At 35.6% G+C, this 23,537-nt stretch overlaps 1 protein-coding gene across 2 annotated transcripts in view; it reads right to left on the minus strand.

Annotated features, from left to right (window-relative positions):
• Window positions 1-12,308, minus strand: part of PPP1R3A (protein phosphatase 1 regulatory subunit 3A) — a 70,449-nt gene extending 58,141 nt beyond the window's left edge. Inside the window, exons 1-2 of one of the 2 annotated variants that reach the window (XM_053662937.1) lie at window positions 11,850-12,027; window positions 11,489-11,571 (exon numbers count right to left, since the gene is read on the minus strand). In XM_053662937.1, the coding sequence (XP_053518912.1) occupies window positions 11,489-11,571; window positions 11,850-11,957 (191 nt within the window). In that variant the 5' untranslated portion in view covers window positions 11,958-12,027. Of the gene's footprint in view, window positions 1-11,488 lie in introns of both variants that reach the window. The other variant, XM_053662936.1, reaches the window with a different exon arrangement.
• Between the last annotated feature and the right edge of the window lie 11,229 nt (window positions 12,309-23,537).

Consider the following 23,537-nt stretch of genomic DNA (forward strand, 5'->3'; position numbering starts at 1 on the left):
CAAAACAATGTATAGAGTAAACATAATTTCTATCGAAATGTCAATGTCATATTTCACAGACCTAGAACAAATATTTCAAAAATTTATATTTAATCAAAAAAGACTCCATATAGCCTCAGCACTATTGATAGAAAAAGAACAAAGTAAGAGGGATCACAATACCAGATATCAAACTATCCAACAAGGCCTCTGTAATCAAAACAGTCTTATGCTGGCATAAGAACCGACACATAGATCAAAGGAACAGAATAGAGGCCCACAATTAAACTTATGTCTCTATGGTCAATTTTTATTTGACAAAGGGGGTATGAGCATACATGGAGTAAAAATAGCCTCTTCAATAAATGGCATTGAGAGAACTGGACTGGTATATGCCAAAAATTTAAACTAGACCACCATCTTACACCATATACCAGAATAAATTCAAAATGGATTTAAAAACAAATATAAGTCATAACATCATAAAAGTCCTAGAGGAAAACTCTAGGCAGTAAAATCTCAATAATCTCATGTAGCAATATGTTTGTCCATATACTCCAAGGGAATGAAGGAAAAAATGGAACTACATCAAATTAAAAAGCTTCTGTATGGCTAAAGAAACTATCATCAAAATGAAAAGGGAACTGACCATAAAGGAGAACATATTTGCCAATGACATATCAGACACAGGTTTGATTTCCAAAACATATAAAGAAATCATATGACTCAATACCATGAAGACAAACAATCCAATTAAAAATTTGGCAAAGGAACCTCTCCAAGGGGACATATAGATGGCTCATAGATATATGAAATGGTGCTCAACATTACTAGCCATCAGAGAGATGCAAATTAAAACCACAATGAGGAATGACCATCATTAATAAATCAACAAGCAACAAGTTCTGGCAAAAATGTGGAGACAGTAGAACCCTGACGCACTGTTGGTGGGAATGCAGACTGGTGCAGTCACAGTGGAAAACAGTATGGAATTTCTATTAAAAACTAGAAATGGAAGTTTTTTCTGACCCAAGGATTCCACTGCTGGAAATTTACCCTAAGAATCCTGAAATACCAATCCAAATGACTTTATGCTCCCCTGTGTTCATAACAGTGCTATTTACAATATCCAAGTACTGGAAACAGCCTAAGTGACCATCACTAAATTAGTGAGTGGATCAAAAAACTATGGTACATTTACACGATGGAATACTACACAACAGAAAGAAAGAAGGAACTCCTACATTTTGTGACAGCATGGATGGTACTGGAGAATATTATCCTAAGTGAAATAAGCCAGGCATTGAAAGACAAATACCACATGATCTCACCTATTAGGAGTAATCTAATAAAAAAGTAAACTAATGAGAAAAATAAAACCAGAGGCATGGAAATATGGAGCAGACTAGCAGTGACCAGAGAGGAGGGTAATAAAGGGAGAAAGAAGAAGGGAGTGGTCAAAGAACATGCATAAATAACCCATGGATGTGGTCAAATGTGGGAATTGACTGGGGGAGTGTGGGATGGGCTGGGCAGAGGAGGGCAAAAGGGTAATATTGGGACAACTCTAATAAAATAACAATTAAAAGTTTAAGAAAATAAAAAATAAACTGTCATAGCCAAGAGTAACCTAAGGAGAAATGGTAAGTTTTAGTAATGTGGTATCTTGGCTGAAATCCTGGAACAGAAAAGAGACATTATTTAAAAACTAAAGAAATCTGAATAAAGTATGAAATTTAGTTTAAAAAATCCATAACTACACATAGGACGATCATTGCTTATGATGGTAGAGTTACACTTCTAATTGTAACTTGAATAGCACTACTGTACAATACACTCAGATCATTTTCAGAGTAACTTAATGGGGGAAGGAATAGCAAAATTTTATAAGGCAGCTCTGTTTAAAGTACAATTAGTCTCTCACTAAGCACTGCAGTAGAACAATTTAGCAATTTATTTCTATTTGTCATAAAATCTTTAAACAGCAGGTCAAAAAGTTTCAAAACCAGTTAATAACTCTATCATACCAGTTACCAAGTGAAACTTAGAGAAGCAGAATTATAATGTGAAAAGATTTGAGAGATGATTTCAAAAGTTTTTTTTTCTTTTTTATATAGTGGTCAGGTACAAAGAATGCTTTAAAACAAAGGAATTGCCAAAATATAATAGTGTATATTTTCTTGGAGGAAAATATTGTATAGAATTCAACTTTTTCTTCTATTCATAGATATACTGGTATGAAAAAGTGAAATTGTATACAACCAGCTCAGCTATTTAGTGCAAAAGAACCATCTTAAGAATAACTACTTTAAGAAAAATATGTGTATTTCATTTTTTAAAAGTAGCTAGTGTCACACTTATGAACAAGTGATATATCAAAATATTTTGTAACCCAAAAGTTGCTAGATTTTGGAAATAATTCTCCTTATGGAAACAACATCATAAATAGTATTTAGATTTCCTGGTTAGTGACTAAAAACTTATTGAACCCATAACATAACTAATTTAAAAACTATTAATTTCATCCTGGGCCATGGTAGCAGAGATGATATTAAAACAAGAATTTCTCCATTTTGGGCATTTCTCCATTAATTTGGGGCATTAATCTCACCAGACACAAGATTTTTAATGTATAATGTATCACTTATATCATTATGAGTATCTACAAAGTGCCGATATTTGAAAGATGCATGTTAGTGAATGTACTTCTTATAGCAATTCTTTTTTAAATTTTTGTTCAAGTACAGTTGTCTCCATTTTCTCCTCTCCAATCCCCCCACCCACCTCCACCTTTCACACTTGATCCTATCCACCTTTAGTTTTGTCCACTTGTCTTTTATATCTGTTCTTTGATGACTCTTCTCCTTCTTTCCCAATTCTTGTAAGTAGAAATTATCGTCTCTATTTCACTTCTGAATAAAATGGATATAAAATATAATTTATCCAAGTTTATACAAAAATTAATTAGAATAAAAGTCCAAATCTGCCCCTCTTTAAAGCCTGGGCTATTTCTATTATGTTTCATTGCTTTTGAGTCCACTTTCCCCTTAGAGAAACACAAGCACACACACACTCCTCACTCTCAGACTTCTATAGATTCATTAACATAACTGAGCACTCAAATCTTCCTGAAACTTTATAGTGCTCTGTGCTCTAAAATTATTCATTTCTGTGGTCTCAATAAAAAGTCAAAGTGCATTTGAGCAACTGACCTTAATCGGGTGTAAGATGATGATAGCACCTGACATCCCTTACATCCTAAGTTGTCTGAATTTAAAGAGGGGGGATTTTATGTGTGCATGTGTGTGTGTCATACATATCTGTGTGCATCCACATATAAAAACACACACATATTTCAGGCACAGTTTCAATGTGAGGTGTCATAGAAGTGAAGATCTTTTAAGTCTGACACAGCACTGGGTAATTAGGCCCACCTCAACTGTGTGTACTTTAGGTCACTTCACTTATGTTATTCCCATTGAGGTGTTGGAATAAAAACTTGGAACAGAGAAGAGCCACAGTCAGCAGAAAGAGAAGAGAATGAAAAATCTATGTCCCACTTGTCCTACTTCACAATTTTTTTTGTCTGGAGCTTTATTAGTTGAGAGTTCTTGAGCCCTGTTCCATTTTTTTTTACAGGCTGCAGATGGGCTCTGGGTGGTGAGTTAGGTCCAGAGAGATCCCAGAGGATCCATGTGAGAGATGCTATCCATAGTGTTTCTCTTCAGCTAGAGCTTGAGAGAAACTGTTAATGATGAGGCCTTCTTCTTCACCTAGAAAAGGTTCAGAACTACTCTAAGGAAAGTCTAGGCCAAATGGCACAAATTTCCAAATTTTCACTAAGCTGGGAAACCACAAAGCCTTGGTAGGTCTTCAAGGAAACTCTAATCTGTTTGGCTCCAAATAGTCCTCATGACAGTTCATTTACAGCTGTGTTTTATGTTTCCATATGATCTTGACAGAAGTCCCTCCACAATTAGTGTGGACTCAAAACAAGTTAGCTATGAAATACATTACATTCTTATGGCCTCCTGGAGCTATTTACTCATATTTGGACTATTTCCAGGATCCCAGATTATGCTGTGAGTATAAATTAAGGAAGTCTCACAATCCAATAGCACTGACTGGAAAATGACATGACCATATCTTATGCTCCATTTCCAATGCTTTTCTTGGCATCATGTTAATGATTTCACCACCCTGAAAGGTAAACACTCTGTAATCTTAAAATCATACCTTAGAAAACATTTCTCTCTTGCCAATTCTTGAATGTGCCCAGTTCTATTCCTCAGGTGCAAAAATTGACCACTAGTTAATTTTCTCCTTTGGCATTAAAAGTTTTCAGAAGTCACCTGGCTAAGTTAGAAATACCATCCAACATCTATGTCATGTTGATTCTTTATTTAAAATAATATATTGGTCGCACTTACTGAAATACAAAACCAGGTGAATATTCTCAATTGTTGGGAACATACATTTAGCAGCTGGTGGGGAAAAAAGGTATTGAAAAGGTATATTCCCTTACCCAATACATGAAATCAGTTACAGACCACATATTTCAGAAAGCTCTAAATGTAATGTGTTTCTTATGTCTTTTTTATACATGGCTTCAATCATACACCCAAAGAATTTGAGCTTGGTTTTGGTGTTCTCTCTCTCCTCTTCTCAACTTTCATCCTCCGTGAGGCCTTTTCCCTGTATATGCCCAACACTGTACTGAAAACTTTAAAAATATAATCTCATTTTACTTTAACCATCACAATATCAAGCACTGTTACACCATTTACAGATGGTGCAATATCTGTAAAATAAGTGAAAATTAAGAGGAAATACCACTCTGAGAAATTAAGTGATATGTCCATGGCCACATCGCTATTAAATATACACTTACTAAAATTAATGCACATGTCTTTTCAATGGCAAGGTTAATGCCTTTTTTACCTTTCCAATCTGGTCATCCACTGTTTCATCTATTAAATATGGAAATATTAATAGGCATTAAGATCTCTTCCAACTTTAAGATGTTCCAGCTATGACACATATCTCAGAAAATTTGCAGTTTAATTAGTTGTGCTTATTTATTAAACTCCTGCAAGAGACAAAGAAATGGCTCTCATAATCTCAAAATTTAGAAACTCTGAAAGGAAAGAAGTGAGGAACTTTGGGGAGGCTTAAGCCTTTTTAGGGTTTTTCACATCCACTTAAAGCTGGATTCACTCTTGTTTTTTTTCTTTTTTACAGCAGTTAATGTTTACTGATAACTTACCATGTGCCAGGTTTCATGTCAAAAATTTATATGTATTATCTCATGTATATGCCCAGACAAAAACTCCTATGAGATAGTACTATTATTATTCCTAATTAACAAATGAGGAAACAAAATTTAACTTGCTCAAGATCACACAGCTAACATGTGATGAAACTTGGACTCCAAACCACAAATGTTTGACTCAGAAACCCATAATTTTAACTTAGAGGTTATATTGCTTTTCTATGCCACTTTTAGCCTATTTATCTATATATATTTCATGTAAATTATATCATGTCATTTATTTCTTTTGAAATAAAGCCCATGGGTGCAGATCAGAAATCTCCTTAGTTTGCTAGTACATACCCCCGTGCCATATATGTGATAACACCAAATATCTCATGATGCATGCCTTATTGGTGCAATTAAATACCTTTGGTTTGCTTTCAGTCACACATCTAAGAGCAACAAACTTAACTCTCCCTCTAGATTTTCTTTTAATCCAAAGTAGATAGATTAACAAACATCAAAAAATAGGCAACTGCATTAATGTAGAGATTTGCAATCTCTGATCTAAAAAAAAACCTTCATAGAAAAAGCCATGTTGCCTAAGGTGGCTGACTTAACTGAAATCCTACCTTACTAAATGTGTTCCCACATTTTATTCTGAACTTATTAGAAGAAATTATTGACATTCACAGAAGATGCAATCTCCAAGACCTCAATAGCAAATTAACTTTGGTATTAAGAAGAATTCATGTTAGATGTACATTGGAACAACTTTATTTTTATTTTAACTCTGACTTCTAATATACACTAATATCAATCTGCTTGCATGTATAAAGCTAAAATTCACCTACATTTCCCTTTTTATTATCTTTGGAAATAATTGACCTCCAAATTAAGTGTGGAAATGCTCAAAAAAAGACCAATTTAGATTTTATAACTCTTTAGGAGGATTAAGATATTTTAAAGGAGACAACTTTTATCAAATAAGTATTAGTTCATATTTATTTTAGCCGAGTACATGTTTTGTAAAATAGCACTAGTAAGGTGTGTAATTTTTCCCTAAACAAATTCTTCACAGTGAAATCCAACTGTAATATTCATTTATAAATTTGACAATGCTCTCTTATGTGGGTTTTGGGAATATTTGTAATTCCACTATGTATAAATTATATCATGGAAAAGTTGTATAAATATTCTATAAGAGCACATGCTGCTTTACTCTAAGTAGCTGTCAGGATTTCCTTTACACACTCCATTTTGAGTGGTATATAAATCAGATGTAAATTCATGTTGGACTGAAACTCAGCACAAAAGGCCTCCTCCAGAGGCAAATGCTTTTTTTTTTTCTTCAAAATGTGGTTTGAATTATGTTAGTGATTTTTAAGTTATAGAAGTACAGAAAGTATATTCGTAGTTTTGAAGGAGAGACATAGACCTTTAGACTATTTTGTAGTTTAATTCTTCTCAGATTATTACCCAAAGCAATATTAAAACTTGAATGATGTCTGCTATGAATCCAATGTTTACTGTTCTGTATAAAAATGGGTTATGGATATATATACACAGGGTGAGACAAAAGTCAGTTTACAGTAGTGAGCATGCAGAGCACAGTTCTCTTATTTATTATTTTATTATTTTCCATACAAACAACTACTCTTGACCTACCTTGTATATAGCTATACATATCTTAGACTAGAAAATTCTATAATATAGTGACTGAGGTAGATTAGGCTATCAGTTGCACACTTGGTTCTTAATATCAAACAAAAGTTTGGTTTATCAAAGGAATCCCCTATCTATAACATAGTTCAGCATGTACTGCTTGTAATTTTAAAATTGACTATTTAGCTGTGGTAGCCATCAGAGAAATCAGGTCCAGTTGCAGGTGTTGAGAGTTGGAGGATGGCCAGCTGAACTTGAAAATGGTCCTGCTAGGAGGCCACTGTAGCTACATAGACAAGAGGATTAAGATTTCTGGTTGAGAGAGAGACATTGACACAAGAGAGAAGCAATGATTTGCTGCCTCTCACAGGTGCCCCAACCAGGACATCAAACCTACAACCTACATTTTCCCCTCTACAGTCAAAACAACAACCTAGTCTGCTGTCTGATCTTCTGCAGTAGGGTCCCTGAAGACATGACCTAGTAGGATTCCTGCCAAGATGGAAGATTAGATAGAAACACTTATTTTCCTTGAACAAACAAAAGAAGGATAACTACCAATTTAAAAACAACCAGAACTGCCAGAAAATCAAACTACATGGAAGTACAACAATCATGGAGTTAAAGACATTCATCCAGACTGATAAAAGGGGTAAAGACAGGAAAGAGGGCAGAGAGGATGCATAGCAAGGCTGTGGACCAGCAGGTGAGGTGGAAGCTGGCAGAGCAGACTATCCTACACTCACATATGGATAGGCCAGTTGGAAGAAATGGGGAGTGAGACAGAAACACAGGGATTCAGTGTGGGTAACTAAAGATCCAAAATCTATGGCTATAAAAATCTCCAGGGGTTGTGGCAGTAGGAGAAACTCCCAATCTTACAGAAGAGTCTGATGAAGAGGCTCATGTAGTCCTAGAATGTACAGAAACCTACTCACCTGGGAAACAGCACCTGAAAAGTCACAATCATCTTGTGGGAAGTGAGGGAAGTGATGGAGTGGGTCAAGAGCCAAGCACATGGCATTGTTCCCTCTCTGACCCCTCCCCCAAAGACAACAACACAATGAAGGAAAGAAGGTTGCCCTGTCCTGGTGAATGCCTAAGGCTCCACCCTTTACAGTGTAAAAAATATGCTGAGATAAACAAATATGGCCCAAATAAAAGTACAGATTAAAACTCCAGAAAATGAACTAAGCAACAAAGAGATAGAAAACCTATGTGATGCAGAGTTCAAAACACTGGTAATCAGGATGCTCATAGAAATGGTTTAGGTTGGTCACAAAATAAAGGAAGAAATGAAGGCTGTACAAAGTGAATTTTATTTTTATTTTTTTTAAATATTAAATTTTATTTAGTTACTTTTCAAGTACATTTTTTTTTTATCTATTTCTCCCATCCCACCCCACCCCCCCGCCCGGTCTCCCCTCTCCCTCCCATCCCCCCCCCCCCCAGTCCTCATCTCTGTGTCTTTCATACTTGTTCCTCAAAATCCCTCCCCCTTTTTCCCCTTAAGTTCCCTTCCGAATTAAAAAAAATATATACAGGGAACCAACAGTGAAATAATGGAAACTGGGACTCAAATCAATGATGTGGAACAAAGGGAAGAAATAAGCATCCAACAAGAACAAAATAAAGAAATAAGAATTCAAAAAAAATGAGGACAGTCTGTGAGGAACCTCTAGGATAACTTTAAATTCTCCAACACCCAAATCACAGAAGTGCCAGAAGGAGTAGAGGAAGAGCAAGAAATTGAAAATGTTTCTGAACAAATAATGAAGAAAAACTTCCCCAGTCTTTCCAAAGAAATAAACTTCCAGGAAGTCCAGAAAGCTCACAGTCCCAGAGAATTTGGACCCAAGGAGGAACACCCCAAGACATATCATAATTAAATTAACCAAGATTAAAGATAAGGATAGAATCTTAAAAGCAGCAAAAGAAAAGAACACAATTACTTCCAAAGGAGTGCTCATAAGACCTTCAGCTGTTTCCTCAAAAGACACCTTACAGGCAAGAAAAGGCTGGCAGGAAGTATTCAGTCATGATAGGCAAGGACCTACATCTGAGACTAATCTACCCAGCAAAGCTATCATTTAGGATGGAAGGGGAGATAAAGTGCTTCCCAGATAAGGTCAAAGTAAAGGAGTTCATCATCACCAAGCCCTTATAATATGAAATGTTAAAGGGACTTATATAAGATAGAGAAGATCAAAAACTATGAATAGTAAAATGACAATAAACTCACAATCAACAACTGAACCTAAAAAACAAAAAAACAACCAAACAACTTGAACGCAAACAGAACCACAGAAGTGGAGATCACATGGAGTGTTATCAGCTTGAGAGGCAAGGGGGTAATGGGGGGAAAGGTACAGGGAATAAGAAGCATAATAGGGAATCACAAAATAGACAGGGGGAGGTTAAGAACTTTATATAAAAGGGAGAACCCAAAGAACTTATATGTACAACTCATGGACATGAATTAAAAGGCAGGGAATGTTAAAGAATGAGGGGATGAGGGGAGGAGTGGGATAAAAGGGAGAAAAAAATTAGGAAAACTGTAATAGCATAATCAATAAAATATGCTTTAAAAATAAAATAAAACAGCATATTTAATTTGCACAAAAATCCTAAATCAAACAATCCTTCTTTTATGAGATTTTTTATAATAAGGTTGTGCCTTTTCCAAATTTCCCTTTCCTCTAACATATAAAACAATTTGCAGCTGTTTAATAGCTATCATGATGATAAACTCATTTGGAATAAAATACACATATATGTATGTAAATAAATTATTTTGTTAAATACTGTTTTTTAAATTATTGTTCAAGTACAGTTTTCTGTCTTTTACTCCCATCCCAGCCTACCCCCTGCCCAGTATTCCCCACCTCCCTCCCATTTCCACCCCTGTTAGTTTTTGTCCATGGGTCCTTTATACCTGTTCCTGTGAATCCTTCCCCTTTTCCCCTGAAATTCTCTCCCCTCTCCCCTCTGGTCCCTGTCAGCCTGCTCTGTATTTCAGTGTCTTTGGTTGTATTTTGCTTGCTCGTTTGTTTTGTTGTTCAGGTTCCTGTTAAAGGTGAGATCATATGGTATTTGTTTTTCACTGTCTAGCTTATTTCACTCAGTTTCATCCATGCTGTTGCAAAGGGTAGGAGCTCCTTCTTTCTTTCTGCTGCATAGAATTCCACTGTGTAAATGTATCATAGTTTTTGGATCCATTCATTTACTGATGGGCACCTAGATACTGTTAAACTTATTTTATCTGTATAACTATCATGTTGCTGAGTAATTACATAAATGTCTAAAGTATTATTTTAGCACATGTAGAGATTATGATCATATTTGCTCCCTTAATAGTATCAGTTAAAATCTGAGAAAGTTTTCTTAGGACTAACAAAGTTGGAAAAATTCACAAAGTTGAGTAAGCTGATCCTTCAAATGACTTTGAAGAATAACAGAAGTAGAAATATTTTATATGGTTAAATTTCTTCCATCTATATTATATGTAATTTATTAATGCATTAAAATTAAATATTTAGAGCAGGCATATAAAAGTTTGAATTTCCCAATATCATTTGTTAGGTATTTATTTAATTGTGTTAGAATTTGAGTATCTTGATCCCTAATACAGTTCCCTTTTCATTATATTATACTGTTTCTGATTCAATTACTACAATCTTTGGGTCTAATGACAGTTTGAACAACCTAGAATAAACAAACATTTGACTTGTGACAGGTGGAGTGCTATGAACTTTTCTATTGGGACACTCTGCAGTAGATGTATTTTCTACTAACCAAGTGTCATGAAAATTAGTCAACTCCACAATAAAGAGAACTGAATGCCAGGTTTCTATTTTTTTGCATATTAACAGAAGAACAAGGTTACTAATAACAGGTTATAGCTCAAATCTCTAATCTATAAGGCTGAATATTTTTATTTCTAGTTAGGTATCTCTTTTATTCTGCTCCATTTACTTTTACTAAATCATATACCTTTGTGCTTAATGTTACATTTGGTTATAATTGCATTATGAAACTTTATGTGTAATTCATACATCACTCATATTGTTATATCTGTCTCTTAGGTTATCATTAAAGTCATAGCTTTTATGATTTAACTTAACATATATCTCTCCAAACAAAAATTTGTTGCAGATTTTAGGGGAAGTCTAGAAGTTTCTGAGTTGTAGGTACATTGAAACACAATGTTATATTTTTCAGAAATGTTTTGAAATATAGTAAAGATTTTTAAATGCTCAAAAATATGATTTAAATGACAAGATAAATCATCTAACATGTTAAAAATCTAGATTCCATGAATTTAAGTAATTTATATCTCATTAGGCAAGCAATATATATATAATTTTTTATATATTAATATATAATATAACATATATATATTACACTCTCTTTCATCTGACATCATATGAAATTGTTTCTTATATTTGGAGAAGGGATAACAGTGCTATTTGAATAGCATTTACCTTGTTATTTTAAACAGAATGGCTATCTCTTAACACTACATGAAATAAACAATGACGAAAGAAAACTTTAAGATTATAGAATAAAGAATGTAAGATATATTCTCACCTTGATTTTACCTTTAAACAGCCTTTTATTTGTCTACTAGCAAGGTCTTCCCAAGGTTTTACAGGCTTCGGCTCTTGTTCTTTCTTTTGACAAACCAATATATAATTTGTGCCATTATTATTTGACCAAAATGTACCAACAGAAGTTTCATAACGTATGCAAAACTGAACTTTACTGCCATCTTTTTGATAAGGAGGGACCAACGAAATCTTAAAGGAGAACTGATCTGTTTCACCATCACATGAATTTGGGACATATTCTGCTAATATGTCATAATGTGTCTGCCAATCATCTAAGGACATTCTCACATATACTAACTTCTCAAAAGAAATATTTAAAACTCGAATAATGCCTTTCATACTTGTAGATCCAGGAAGATACTCAGCTGACTCCAGTATTGCTTTCTGTTCTTGAAGTTGTTGCATAAGCTCTTTTGAAGAAGGTAAGTCAAATAGTGGAGATAAAACATATTCTTCTGGGTGGAAAATGTCTTTCCTTAAGTCAGAATTGATTAAAAAACTTGGTAAATCCCAGCAATCAAATTCTTTGACAGATACCAGATTTAATCCAAAGGTGTCAGCAAATGAAACTCGTCTAGTACCTGAAGATGGAATGTCCAGGTACATATCTTCAGAAGAATCAGAACCTCGTCTACTAGGTTGAGGGGAGAAACCAGGTTTGAAGGTAGCTTTAACTTCTTCATCTTCAGAAAGAGAATCAGATAAGTTAGGAACTCCTAAAAAGTTGTCTTTGTTAATTTGACTAGGTTCTTCGGAAGGCTCCATGGAAGTCTCCTCTGGACTCTCTGATAGCAAGTAAGGGAGAACTGTATAACTAGTACAGGCAGATATTTGAGATGCGAAGGCTAAAATAAGTATAATGTTACAATTGACATTACAAGAAGGAGTCAGCTCTATAAATAGGTTTGTTGGAATGTAAACTATGCCAGTTTGCCTCTAAAGACCTTTAATATGATAACACTCATGTTACTCTCACCAGTATGTTTCAGATTTAACTCTTATTTTTCAAAGTTGCATGTGGAAGTTTGTGAACTGAGTTCCAGAGACATTTTTCTGTGTTAGAAAATCTGAAACTTAAGAATAAAAATATTTTGTTCAGTTGTTAAAAGTAAAATCTCAGACCATTTATTTTAAAACAAAATAAAAGTAGTGTTAAATATGTAGTGTCAGCTAAACCAATCCATTGGAGCAGACCAGAACAACAGAAGAGAAAAAGAACACTTATAGAAATGAAATATCCAGTGCCTAATAATAGTAGTAGCTACCATTTATCAGGAACATATAATGTTAACTAGCAGTTCTGGGAGCTCAGAGGAAAACATTATTTAGATGAGAAAGGTATTTTTTTAAGTAAACCAGTAGGGGCAAGTAAGACATCAACATGAAGGGTTGAAGAGAGGTGGATATTCTTTTTGTGTGTGTAAAAATTTTATTTTTATTTATGTATTTATTTAATTTTATTTATTATTATTGTTGTTCAAGTATGGTTGTCTCCATTTTCCCCCACCATGCCCCACTCCCAACCTGTTCTCGCCTTCCACCCTTGAACTTACCTTTGCCTTTGCCTTTGTCCACATGTCTTTTATACATGTTCCTTGATAGTCCTTTCCCTATTTGTCTCCATTATCCCTCTCCACCATCTCCTCTGGTTACTGTCAGCTTGTTCTTTATTTCAATGTTTCTGGTTATATTTGTCAAAGTGGAAGAAATAGTGTGAGTCAAGACCTATAGCAAATAGCCAAATATGTTAAACATTAGCATGTTTTTTAATTAAGCCATGGGAAATACACACAAGAAATGTGTTATTGATTTGAATATGTGAGCCATGGGAAGACTTGCCCAGGAGTGAAATATTTACGTAGAATAAAATATTTATGCTTGGAAAATTTCCATTTTGTACTCACAAAATTGAAGCTATTCACATCTTGCAGTTTAATGTGAGTTTTAAAATGTGCACAGCCTGTTTAGATTCTATTTTGTGTATTTATATAAAAAGGCTTTGGGGACAACAATTGAGTAAAAACCCATAAAAACATTTAAACATATATATGCTTTCAACCAGAACACCCCAGCTACAAATATGCCCTATTGGTAAGGAATAGGTATGCAGATAAATGTAGATATATTCATAATTTTTATTACTAATTTAACTTCTTGTATTTATTTTTTTAATTCTTATCTAAGGATATGTTTATTGATTTTAGAAAGAAAGGAAGGGAGAGAAAAAAGAGAAACAGTAATGTGAGAGAGAAACATTAATCTATTGCCTCCCATACATGCTCCAACCAGGGATCAAACCTACAATCCTGGCATGTGCCCTGACTGGAAATTGAACCAACATCCTTTTGGTTTATGAGATGATGGTTGCAACCAACTTAGCCACCTGACCAAAGGATATAAGATAATTTTTTTTTAAATTCTAGAAATATCCATCAATAGGAAACTGGATAAATAATGGTACATGTATTAGAATGTTTTTATAGACATTAAATAGGTTAAAGTTTCATTGTATGTGTTGAAATGAAAAGAAAACCAAGATAAGTGGCTAACTTAAAAACAGTGTGCACATATATGCACATAGAAAATTCCTGGAAAGACCAAAGATACTATTAGCAGCAGTTAATCTCTAAAAACAGAGGTTGATAGTTGTAGGGGAAAAGGGACTCATTCATTTCAGTTTAAAGTCTTCTGTACTGTTTGAAATATTAACCATGATCAAGATATTTTTTAAAATTTATCTTCAACTCAAATCAAAATGTGTTAGAGAGGTGATTAGTTAAAAAAAAAAAAAACAACACAGACATGGATACATGGAGCAGACTAACATCTGTCAGAAGGGAGGGGGAATTGAATGAAGGAAGGTGAAGAAATTAGCCAAAGAAAAAATATTAACAGTGTGGTGATGGCCAGAGGGAAAGGGGGATGAGGGCAGGATGGAAATGGATGAAGAGGGGAGTGGGGGGATGGGGACATCTGTAATAGTGTCAGCAAAATAAAGTAAAAAATAAATCGATAAAAAGAGAAACCCATAGCACATATTTTTTTAAAAAATTATAACTTTATAAACATATTACAACTTATTGGACAATTCAAATTGTGTACAATAAGGAATCAAGAAATTATTTTTCAAAATTAAAACTGAGTAGTCATTAAAATAAGAAAAAATTATTTAGGCTTTAAAACTTTCATATAGCTAGAGTGGGTGGTGATCCCATGTGCTGTTCAAGAATGGTAAATGCTACTTATTTTCTGTATCTTCTCCCCCTTCTCCTCCTCCCACTCCTCTGTTGCTAACCCTCCATGTGATCTCCATTTCTATGGTTCCACTCCTGATCTAGCTGTCCTCTTAATTTGCTTTTGTTTTAGGTGTGGTTGTTAATAACTGTGAGTTTGCTGTCCTTTCACTGTTCATCTTTTTTATCTTCTTTTTCTTAGGTAAATCCCTTTAACATTTCATATAGTATAGACAGTAGATAGAAAATAGATAGGGGGGAGGGTAAGAATAGTAGGGGAAATATAGAATCGAAAGAATTTGAGACACGTGTTCATGAACTAAAGGGGGGAGAATGGTGGAGGAGGGGTGTGCAGGGTGGAAGGGAATGGAGGAGGGGAAATAGAACAAATGTAATGGCATAATCTATTTTTAAAAAGTTAAAAATAAAAAAATACTGCGAACCAGACAATCGCGGTTCGATTCCCAGTCAGGGCACATGCCTGGGTTGCAGGCCGGTTCCCTGCAGGCCAGTTCCCAGCAGGGGACATACAGAAAAAGGCAACCATACATTGATGTTTCTCTCCCTCTCGCCTTCCCTTCCCTTCTAAAGATAAATAAATAAAATCTTTTAAAAAAATAAAATAAAAAAATAATAAAGCTGAAATAAATTTATAGATACAAAAAAAATGGTAAATGGCTATAAAATCTCCCTTGCAAATTTAACGAACATGAGCCATGAATAGTTATTCCAAAATACCCAAAATATATTGTTAGGTATTCAAGAAAATTAGTAATAAAATACTTCTTAATAATTAATATATTAATGTTAATTAATCCATACAGTTATGTAAATAGGTAATAAATTATAGATATGATATATATCAAAGTAATTTAACTATTTAAGGATTATAAGCAGAGACGTAGAGATAAAGGCCCCCGAGTTTGTATCCTGGCTCTACCACTTACTAGCTGAGTTATTTTCATAATATTGCTCAAATTATATCTGTTTCTCTAATTGTAAGCATGCAATATTAACAATTAAATGAGATGCATGGTTACATTTCTAGTACAAAAGATATAGTAATAGGACACAGGCAGGATGGAGAAGTTATTAGGTCTTTCTCAATTCTACAGGTGGTGGCACATGACTGTTCTAAAGCAATTTGATAAAGCAATTTGTATAGTTAATTTAATAACAAATGTTACTCTGACTTGATAACTAACTACACAAACCTCAAGTCTGACAAAAACAGAATGGGGAGGGGTGAAGGTCTAAACTTGCAAAGGGAAATAGAGATAAAATGCATTCAGGAGAAAATGGGCCACTGTATGTATGTAATTTTCTTTTGCATAACTTAGTGAAAACCATATAGAAATTTTCCAGCCTAGAAACATAATATGAAAGCAGAGAAAAAAGGGGAAAAAGTAATCAAATACCACCAAATGAAATCAACAGACAAAATACAGGAAAAATGAAGCAATGGAGATACAGAGCCACCAGAAAATGAAATATAAAATAGCTATAGAAATCCTCATATGTCAATAATCACTGTAAATATAAAGGAATGAATTCGCTAATAAGAAGGCACAGAGTAGCAGAATGGTACAAAAAACAAAACACAACCATGTGATGCCTTCAGGAGACATGTGTCAGCTATAAAGGCAAATATAGACACAAAGTGAAAGGATAGGAAGTAATTCTCAAAACAAATGGCACCCAGAGAAAACAGGTACAAGAGTCCTCATATCTAACAAAATTAATTTAAAGATAAAAAATAACAAGAGAAAAGAAGATGGCAGTGATATAGGTAGGTGGGAGTAGAGTCCACTTCCCCCAGCGCATGGGTGAAACATTTAACTGATCTTCTGAGGAACAGAGTGAACAGCCAATGTTATCCCAGCATATATGAACATTGGAGACCAAAAATTATAGAGGACATTGAAAAATCAGATGGTAAGGAGGGTGCTTCAGGACAATAAGGTCCCCGGAACCAGAGTGGGAACCAGGGAGTCTGCAGCCCCAGGCCCAGAGTCTGCCAGTTCTGCCCCAGGATTCTTGGGAGAGATCCAGGTCAGCAGTTCCCTCCCCTGCCAAACAAGGTTTGAGCAGCACCAGGAAAAACCTGGATGCTTGAAGTTGCAGGACTGGCATAAGGACAAAGTGGCAAACACACAGCAGAGGTATTCAACCACTGAGACTATGGACGCAGGCTGGGAAGAGTTGGGCAATCATGAACCCTAACCTGGTCAGCCCCTGGTCTGGTTGGAGAGTGGGGCTGTGTGACAGGCCAGGCGCTGGTTTGGAGTGGCAGGCTTGAACAGAAAAACTTTTTCACAAAGCAAAAGAGAGAAAAGAGTCACTCAGGCTGTTTAGAAAATTCTCCTGCAGCAGCTGCCCCCACCTCCTGTACCCCTACTCCCCACCTGGTCTTGAGCTCATACCTGAAGCCCCAGGGACAGTGTGCACCTGATCTGGAGGCGCAACGGTGGCCCATCCCACCCCAGCAGTGAGTCCAAGTGTTCAGTACCAGCCTGTAGCCCTGGCACAGAGGGTGCCTGACACTGCTGCCAAGAGGCACCTCCCATCAAGCCCCTCAGTCCAGGGCCCTGCAGGGTCAACTGGCTCTCTGAGACAAAGGCAGAGAACTGCAGGGCTCAGGGAGTCAGTAATCCCCAGAAAGACTTAACTCAGTGGAGGCCTGAACTACCCTGAAGGGGCATTGAGAATGCCTAGCATCTAGGAGAGCAAAGAGCAAGAAGGTGGTATGTGAGTTGTACCATTAGGGGCAGCACAACTGGTGGACTCTGCACCCATAGGCTGGATGCAGAAGGGCTCTGGGGGCCCCACAGTGAACTGTGGAAATGGGCTGGAAGCTGGGCAACTGCAAAGAGTGGAAGAGTGCAGATCAGGAAGGGAGAAAAAGGAAACCAAACCCTCCTCAGCTGGCTACAGTAAAGAAGATCAGAAGAACTGGCTTGGCCACTTTAACGAAGTCAGCAGAATGCTTTTTTTTCAATCCTCTCTTCCTTTCTTTCCTCCCTTCTTTTTTTATTACTTCTTCCTTCCTTCGTTTTTTTTTTTTTAATTCCCACAGATGAGACAATAAAACCTGGACCTATGAAAAGACTGGAGTTATACCCAGAGGGGTCATCCCAACAACTGAGACAGTGAGACAAATTTCACTTTGCTACTCCAGAGAACTTGCAAGTTATTGTATATTTGTATTATTATTATTTTTCATTATTCTTAGATCTTTTATTTTATTAGCATTTTTGTATTGCTCTTTTTCCTGTTTATTTTTCTTCATTTCATTTGATAAATAACATTATCTGACTGGTTTCCCTTGTTCTCTCTTTCATAGTGTATTTTTAATTTTCCATCTTTCACTTCACTTGTGTTCCAATAATACACTACTCTAGTTCCTGTACTTCCTATTCTTGTTATTCAGATCACATAGATTCTGTCATATGATTAGTGTTCCATTACTATTATAAATAATTGCTATCTGGACAAAAAACTACTTAACATAATAAATGATTTGGTGAAACAGCATGGTACAATGTCAATATTCAGAAATCAATGGCATTTTTATATGAACAATAAACATCAGAAGTAAAAATCAAGAAAAAAAGCCCACTTGATAAAATACCTAGGAAAGAAACCTAACCAAGGAAGGAAAAGACCTGTACTCAAAAAACTATAAAAAATGGAAAAAAGATATTAAAGAAGACACAAACAAATGGAAACATATACCGTGTTCATGGATTGGAAGGATTAACATTATCAAAATGTCCATAATACCCAAAGCAATATACAGATTCAGTGCAATACCTACTAAAGTACCAATGGCATATTTCACAGACATAGAACAAACACTTCAAAAATTTATATGGAACCATAAATGACCCTGAATAGCAGCTGCAATTTTGAGAAAGAAGAACAAAGTAGGAGAAATCACAATACCTGATATCAAACTGTATTACAAGGCCACTGTAATCAAAACAGCCTGGAACTGGCATAAAAACAGGCACATGGACCAATGGAACAGAACACTGAACCCAAGTCTCTACACTCAATATTTGACAAAGGGGGCAGCAACATAAAATCAAGTAAAGATAGCCTCTTCGACAAATGGTGTTGGGAGAACTGGACAGCTACGTGCAAAAAAATGAAACTTGAGCACCATACACCAAAATAAATTCAAGGTGGATAAAAGACTTAAATATAAGCCATGACACCATTAAAGTCCTAGAGGAGAACATTGGCAGAAAAATCTCAGATATTTCACACAGCAACATTTTTACTGATATGTCCCCTAGAGTAAGGGAGATAAAGGAAAGAATAAACAAATGGGATCTCATCAAAATAAGAAAGCTTCTGTGTGGCTAAAGAAAACAGTATTAAGGTAAAAAAAGAACCAACTGTATGGGAAAACATATTTGCTAATGATACCACAGACAAGGGTTTAATCTCCAAAATATACAAAGAACTTACAGGACTCCACTCTAAGAAGACAAGCAACCCAATTAAAAAGTGGGCAAAGGACTTGAACAGACACTTCTCGAAAGAGGACATACAGAGGATCCAGAGACACATGAAAAGATGCTCAATATCGCTAGCTATCAGAGAGATGCAAATTAAAGCCACAATGAGATACCACTTTACACCAGTCAGAATGGCCATCATAAACAAAGCAACAAACAACAAGTGTTGGAGAAGTTGTGGGGAAAAGGGGACCTTAGTTCATTGTTGGTGAGATTGCAGACTGGTACAACCATTATGGAAAACAGTATGGAATTTTCTCAGAAAAATAAAAATGGATCTACCTTTTGACCCAGGAATTCCACTGTTAGGAGTATATCCTAAGAACCCTAAAACACCAATCCAAAAGAACCTATGCACCAAAATGTTCATAGTAGCACAATTTACAATAGCCAAGAGTTGGAAGCAACCTAGGTGCCCATCAGCAAATGAATGGATCCAAACACAATGGTACATTTACATAATGGAATTCTATGCAGCAGAAAGAAAGAAGGAGCTACTACCCTTTGCAATAGCATGGATGGAACTGGCAAGCATTTGGCAAGCATACCTAAAAACCAACATTACATCATAAAGCAGTATAAAAAGAAGAAAAAATGCAGCCCAGAGTTACAGAAGAAAAAAATTAAATACTACATCAGAATTGAATGAAATAGAGAACAAAAAATACAATACAAAAATTAATGCAACAGTCATTTATTTGAAAAGAAATAAAATGACAACTTCTTATAAGAAACAAGAAAAAAGAGAAATGGCACAAATATACACAATCAAATTAAAAGAGAAATTATGATGGAAACCACAGAAATAGAAAGGGTCATACAAGAATGCCATGAAATACTATATGACAGCACATTAAATAACCTAAAATAATTGACAAGTTCTTAAAAATATATAACCTTTCTAGCATGGAACATGAAGAACTGGAAAATCCAAATGTACTGGTCAATAGTTAGGAAATTTAAGCAACCATCAAATCTCAAAAAAAGTAAATGCCCAGGACCAGGTATCTTCACTATTAAATTCTGCCAAACATTCAAAGGGGATTTGGTACTTAGCCTTCCTAAATTCTTCCAAAAATTTGAAGAAGAAGCTATAGTTTCTAAAACATTTTATGAGGATATGTAACTCTGATACTACAACCTGGTACAAATGACACCAAGTAAGGAAACTACAGACCAATATATCTGATGAATACAAATACTTAATCATAAACAATGTACTAGCAAATTGAGTAGAATGATACATTAAAAAGATAATACATAATGATCAAATGAGCTTCATTTCAGGAGCACAGGGATAGTTAAAGCATATATTAATTGATCAATATGATACACCATATTAACAAAATAAAGGATAAAAATCATATGATCCTATCAGCAGATGCAGAAAACTCTCATTAAAATGCGTAGGGAAGGAAAGTACCTCAATCTATAAGCCCTCAGCTAACATCATATGCAATGGTGAAAAACTGGAATCTTTATTTCTGAGAGCAGAAATAAGACAAGGATGGCCACTCTCAGACTGTTATTCAGCATAATATGAAAAAATCTTAGCCAGAACAATCAGGCAAGAGAAAGAAAGAAGCATCTAAATTGGGAAGGATAAAGTACAATTTTGACTTTTACATATGACATGATTCTTTATATTTCAAACTCTAAATAGTCTAGCAAACAAACAAAAACAATTAGAAATAATAAGCAAATACAGTAAAGTTGTAGGACACAAAATCAATGTACAAAAATTTATTGTGACCCTATATATTAAAAATGATATTTCAGAAAAATTAATAAAAAAAACCAATTTCATTTGTAACTGCAACAACAACAAAAAAGTACCTGGGGGGAAAAACTTAACAAGGTATTTGAAGAACTTATACACTGAAAACTATAAAGCATTATTTAAAGTAATTAAAGACAGAAAGAGAAGACATTTTGTGTTCATGGGTGGGAAGAATCAACATAGTTAAAATGTTTATATTACCAAATATGAGATTTAATGTAAACCTAATCAAAATCCCAATGGAGATTTTTTAAATAGAACAAAATTATCAGTTTTCTGAGAAACCACAAAAGACACCAAATAGAGACACTGATACTGAGAAAAAGAAGAAAAAAAGAACAAAGCCAGACATATCACACCCCTTGATTTAAAATTATAATACAAAATGACAATAACAAAACACCCAAGTACTGGCAGAAAAATAGACAAATGGAACAGAACTGAATGTTCAGCAATAATTATATATGTGTGGGTATATATATAATTTTTTAATATTTTATTGATTATGCCATTAAAGTTGTCCCATTTCATCCCCCTTCATTCCCCTCCACCCTGCATAACCCCTCCCCCACCATTTTCCCCCTTTAGTTTATGACCATGTGTCTGTCACAAGTTCATTAGATTATATATTTCCCCTACTATTCTTGCCCTTCCCCCTATTTTCTATCTACCATCTATGCTACTTATTCTCTCTACCTTATCTCTCCTTCTCCTCCTCCCACTCCTCTGTTGCTAACCCTCCATGTGATCTCCATTTCTATGGTTCCACTCCTGATCTAGCTGTCCTCTTAGTTTGTTTTTGTTTTAGGTGTGGTTGTTAATAACTGTGAGTTTGCTGCCCTTTCCTTTCACTGTTCATATTTTTTATCTTCTTTTTCTCAGATTTGAAATTTACATATAATAAGGGCTTGGTGATGATGAACTTCTTGAACTTGACCTCATCTGAAAAGCACTTATCTGTCCTTCCATTCTAAATGAAAGCTTTGCTGGATAGAGCAATCTTGGTTGTAGATCTTCGGATTTCATGACTTGGAATACTTCTTTCCAGCCCCTTGTTGCGTGTAAGGTCTCCTTTGAGAAATCAGCTGACAGTCTGATGGGAAGTCCTTTGTAGGTGACTGTCCCCTTATCTCTTGCTGCTTCTAGGATTCTCGCCTTCATTTTAATCTTAGCTAATATAATTATGATGTGCCTTGGTGTGTTCTTCCTTGGGTCTACCTTCTTTGGGACTCTGAGCTTTCTGGATTTCCTGGAAGTCTATTTCTTTTGCCAGATTGGGGGAGTTCTCATTTATTATTTGTTCAAATACATTTTCCATGTGTTGCTCTTCCTCTTCCCCTTCTGTTACCCCTATAATTTGGATGTTGGAACGTTTAAAGATGTCCTGGAGGTTCTTAAGCCTCTTCTCATTTTTTTGAGTTCTTGTTTCTTCATTCTTTTCTGTTTGGTCATTTTTTCCTTCCTTCTGGTCCACTCCATTGATTTTAGTCTCAGTTTCCTTCCCATCATTATTGGTTCCCTGAGCATTTCCTTTCATTTCCCTTAGTGTATCCTTCTTTTGTTCCTCTAAATTTTGACTGAAATCAACCAGTTCTGTGAGCTTGCTCATCACCAGTGTTTTGAACTATGCATCTGATAGGTTGGCTATCTCTTGGTTGCTTAGAAGTATTGGCTCTGGGGCTTTGAGCTGTTCTTCTTCTTAAGCCATAATGTTTTGGTCTATTCACACTTGTTACATATGAGGTGCACAGCCTTAGGTGTTCACCAGGGTGGGTCAACCCAGGTCTCTGGGTTGTGATGCTGTATGTTGGGGCAGGGTCAGAGAGGGGCAATAGCTCTTGTTCCAAGCTCTCTCTCTCAGATTTTGATCCCCTCTGCTGCTTCCCAGAAGCAAATTGGGCCCTTATGGTGCTGGTTCCTGGGTGTGTGGGCTTATGCATCCTCCAGGACCCTGTGAGTCTCTCCAATGAACTCTCTGTGAGCCTGGGAGCCTCTCCTGGCACCTCAACCCCTGCGAGTTTCTCCAATTAGTGATTTTAAGCTTTAATTCCCAGCACTGGGGCCCTGGTTTGTGTGGTCTGTCTCACTGCTCCCTCCTTTCCCTGGTTTATCTGAGTGTGAATGTGTGACCACAGTCAGCTGGCTGCCTTGTGCCCTCACTGGGTCTGCCTGTTGCCATCCCATTCCTGGGATCTGCCAGCCTCTGCCTGCATGCCTAGCTCAGTCTGGCCACTTTATCCTGCAGGACCCCTCTCCAGTAGTCGCTGACTCCCCTTCTCTTACCAGTCTGGCTGAGTGATTCCTTGTTGTCGGACTTCCATACAGTTCAATTTTCTGTGTGTTTTGGTTCCATTTTTTGTTAATAAAACTTTGTTGTCTTTAAACTTGGTTGTGTGAGGAGGCACAATGTTTCTACCTATGCCTCCATCTTGGCCAGAAGATATATATATATATATATATATATATATATATATATATAGTTGTTATAGT

The sequence above is a fragment of the Artibeus jamaicensis genome, unplaced genomic scaffold (genome assembly GCF_021234435.1).
Source record: "Artibeus jamaicensis isolate MK-2021 breed Jamaican fruit bat unplaced genomic scaffold, CSHL_Jam_final contig_311, whole genome shotgun sequence".
Classification (NCBI taxonomy): Eukaryota; Metazoa; Chordata; class Mammalia; order Chiroptera; family Phyllostomidae; genus Artibeus; species Artibeus jamaicensis.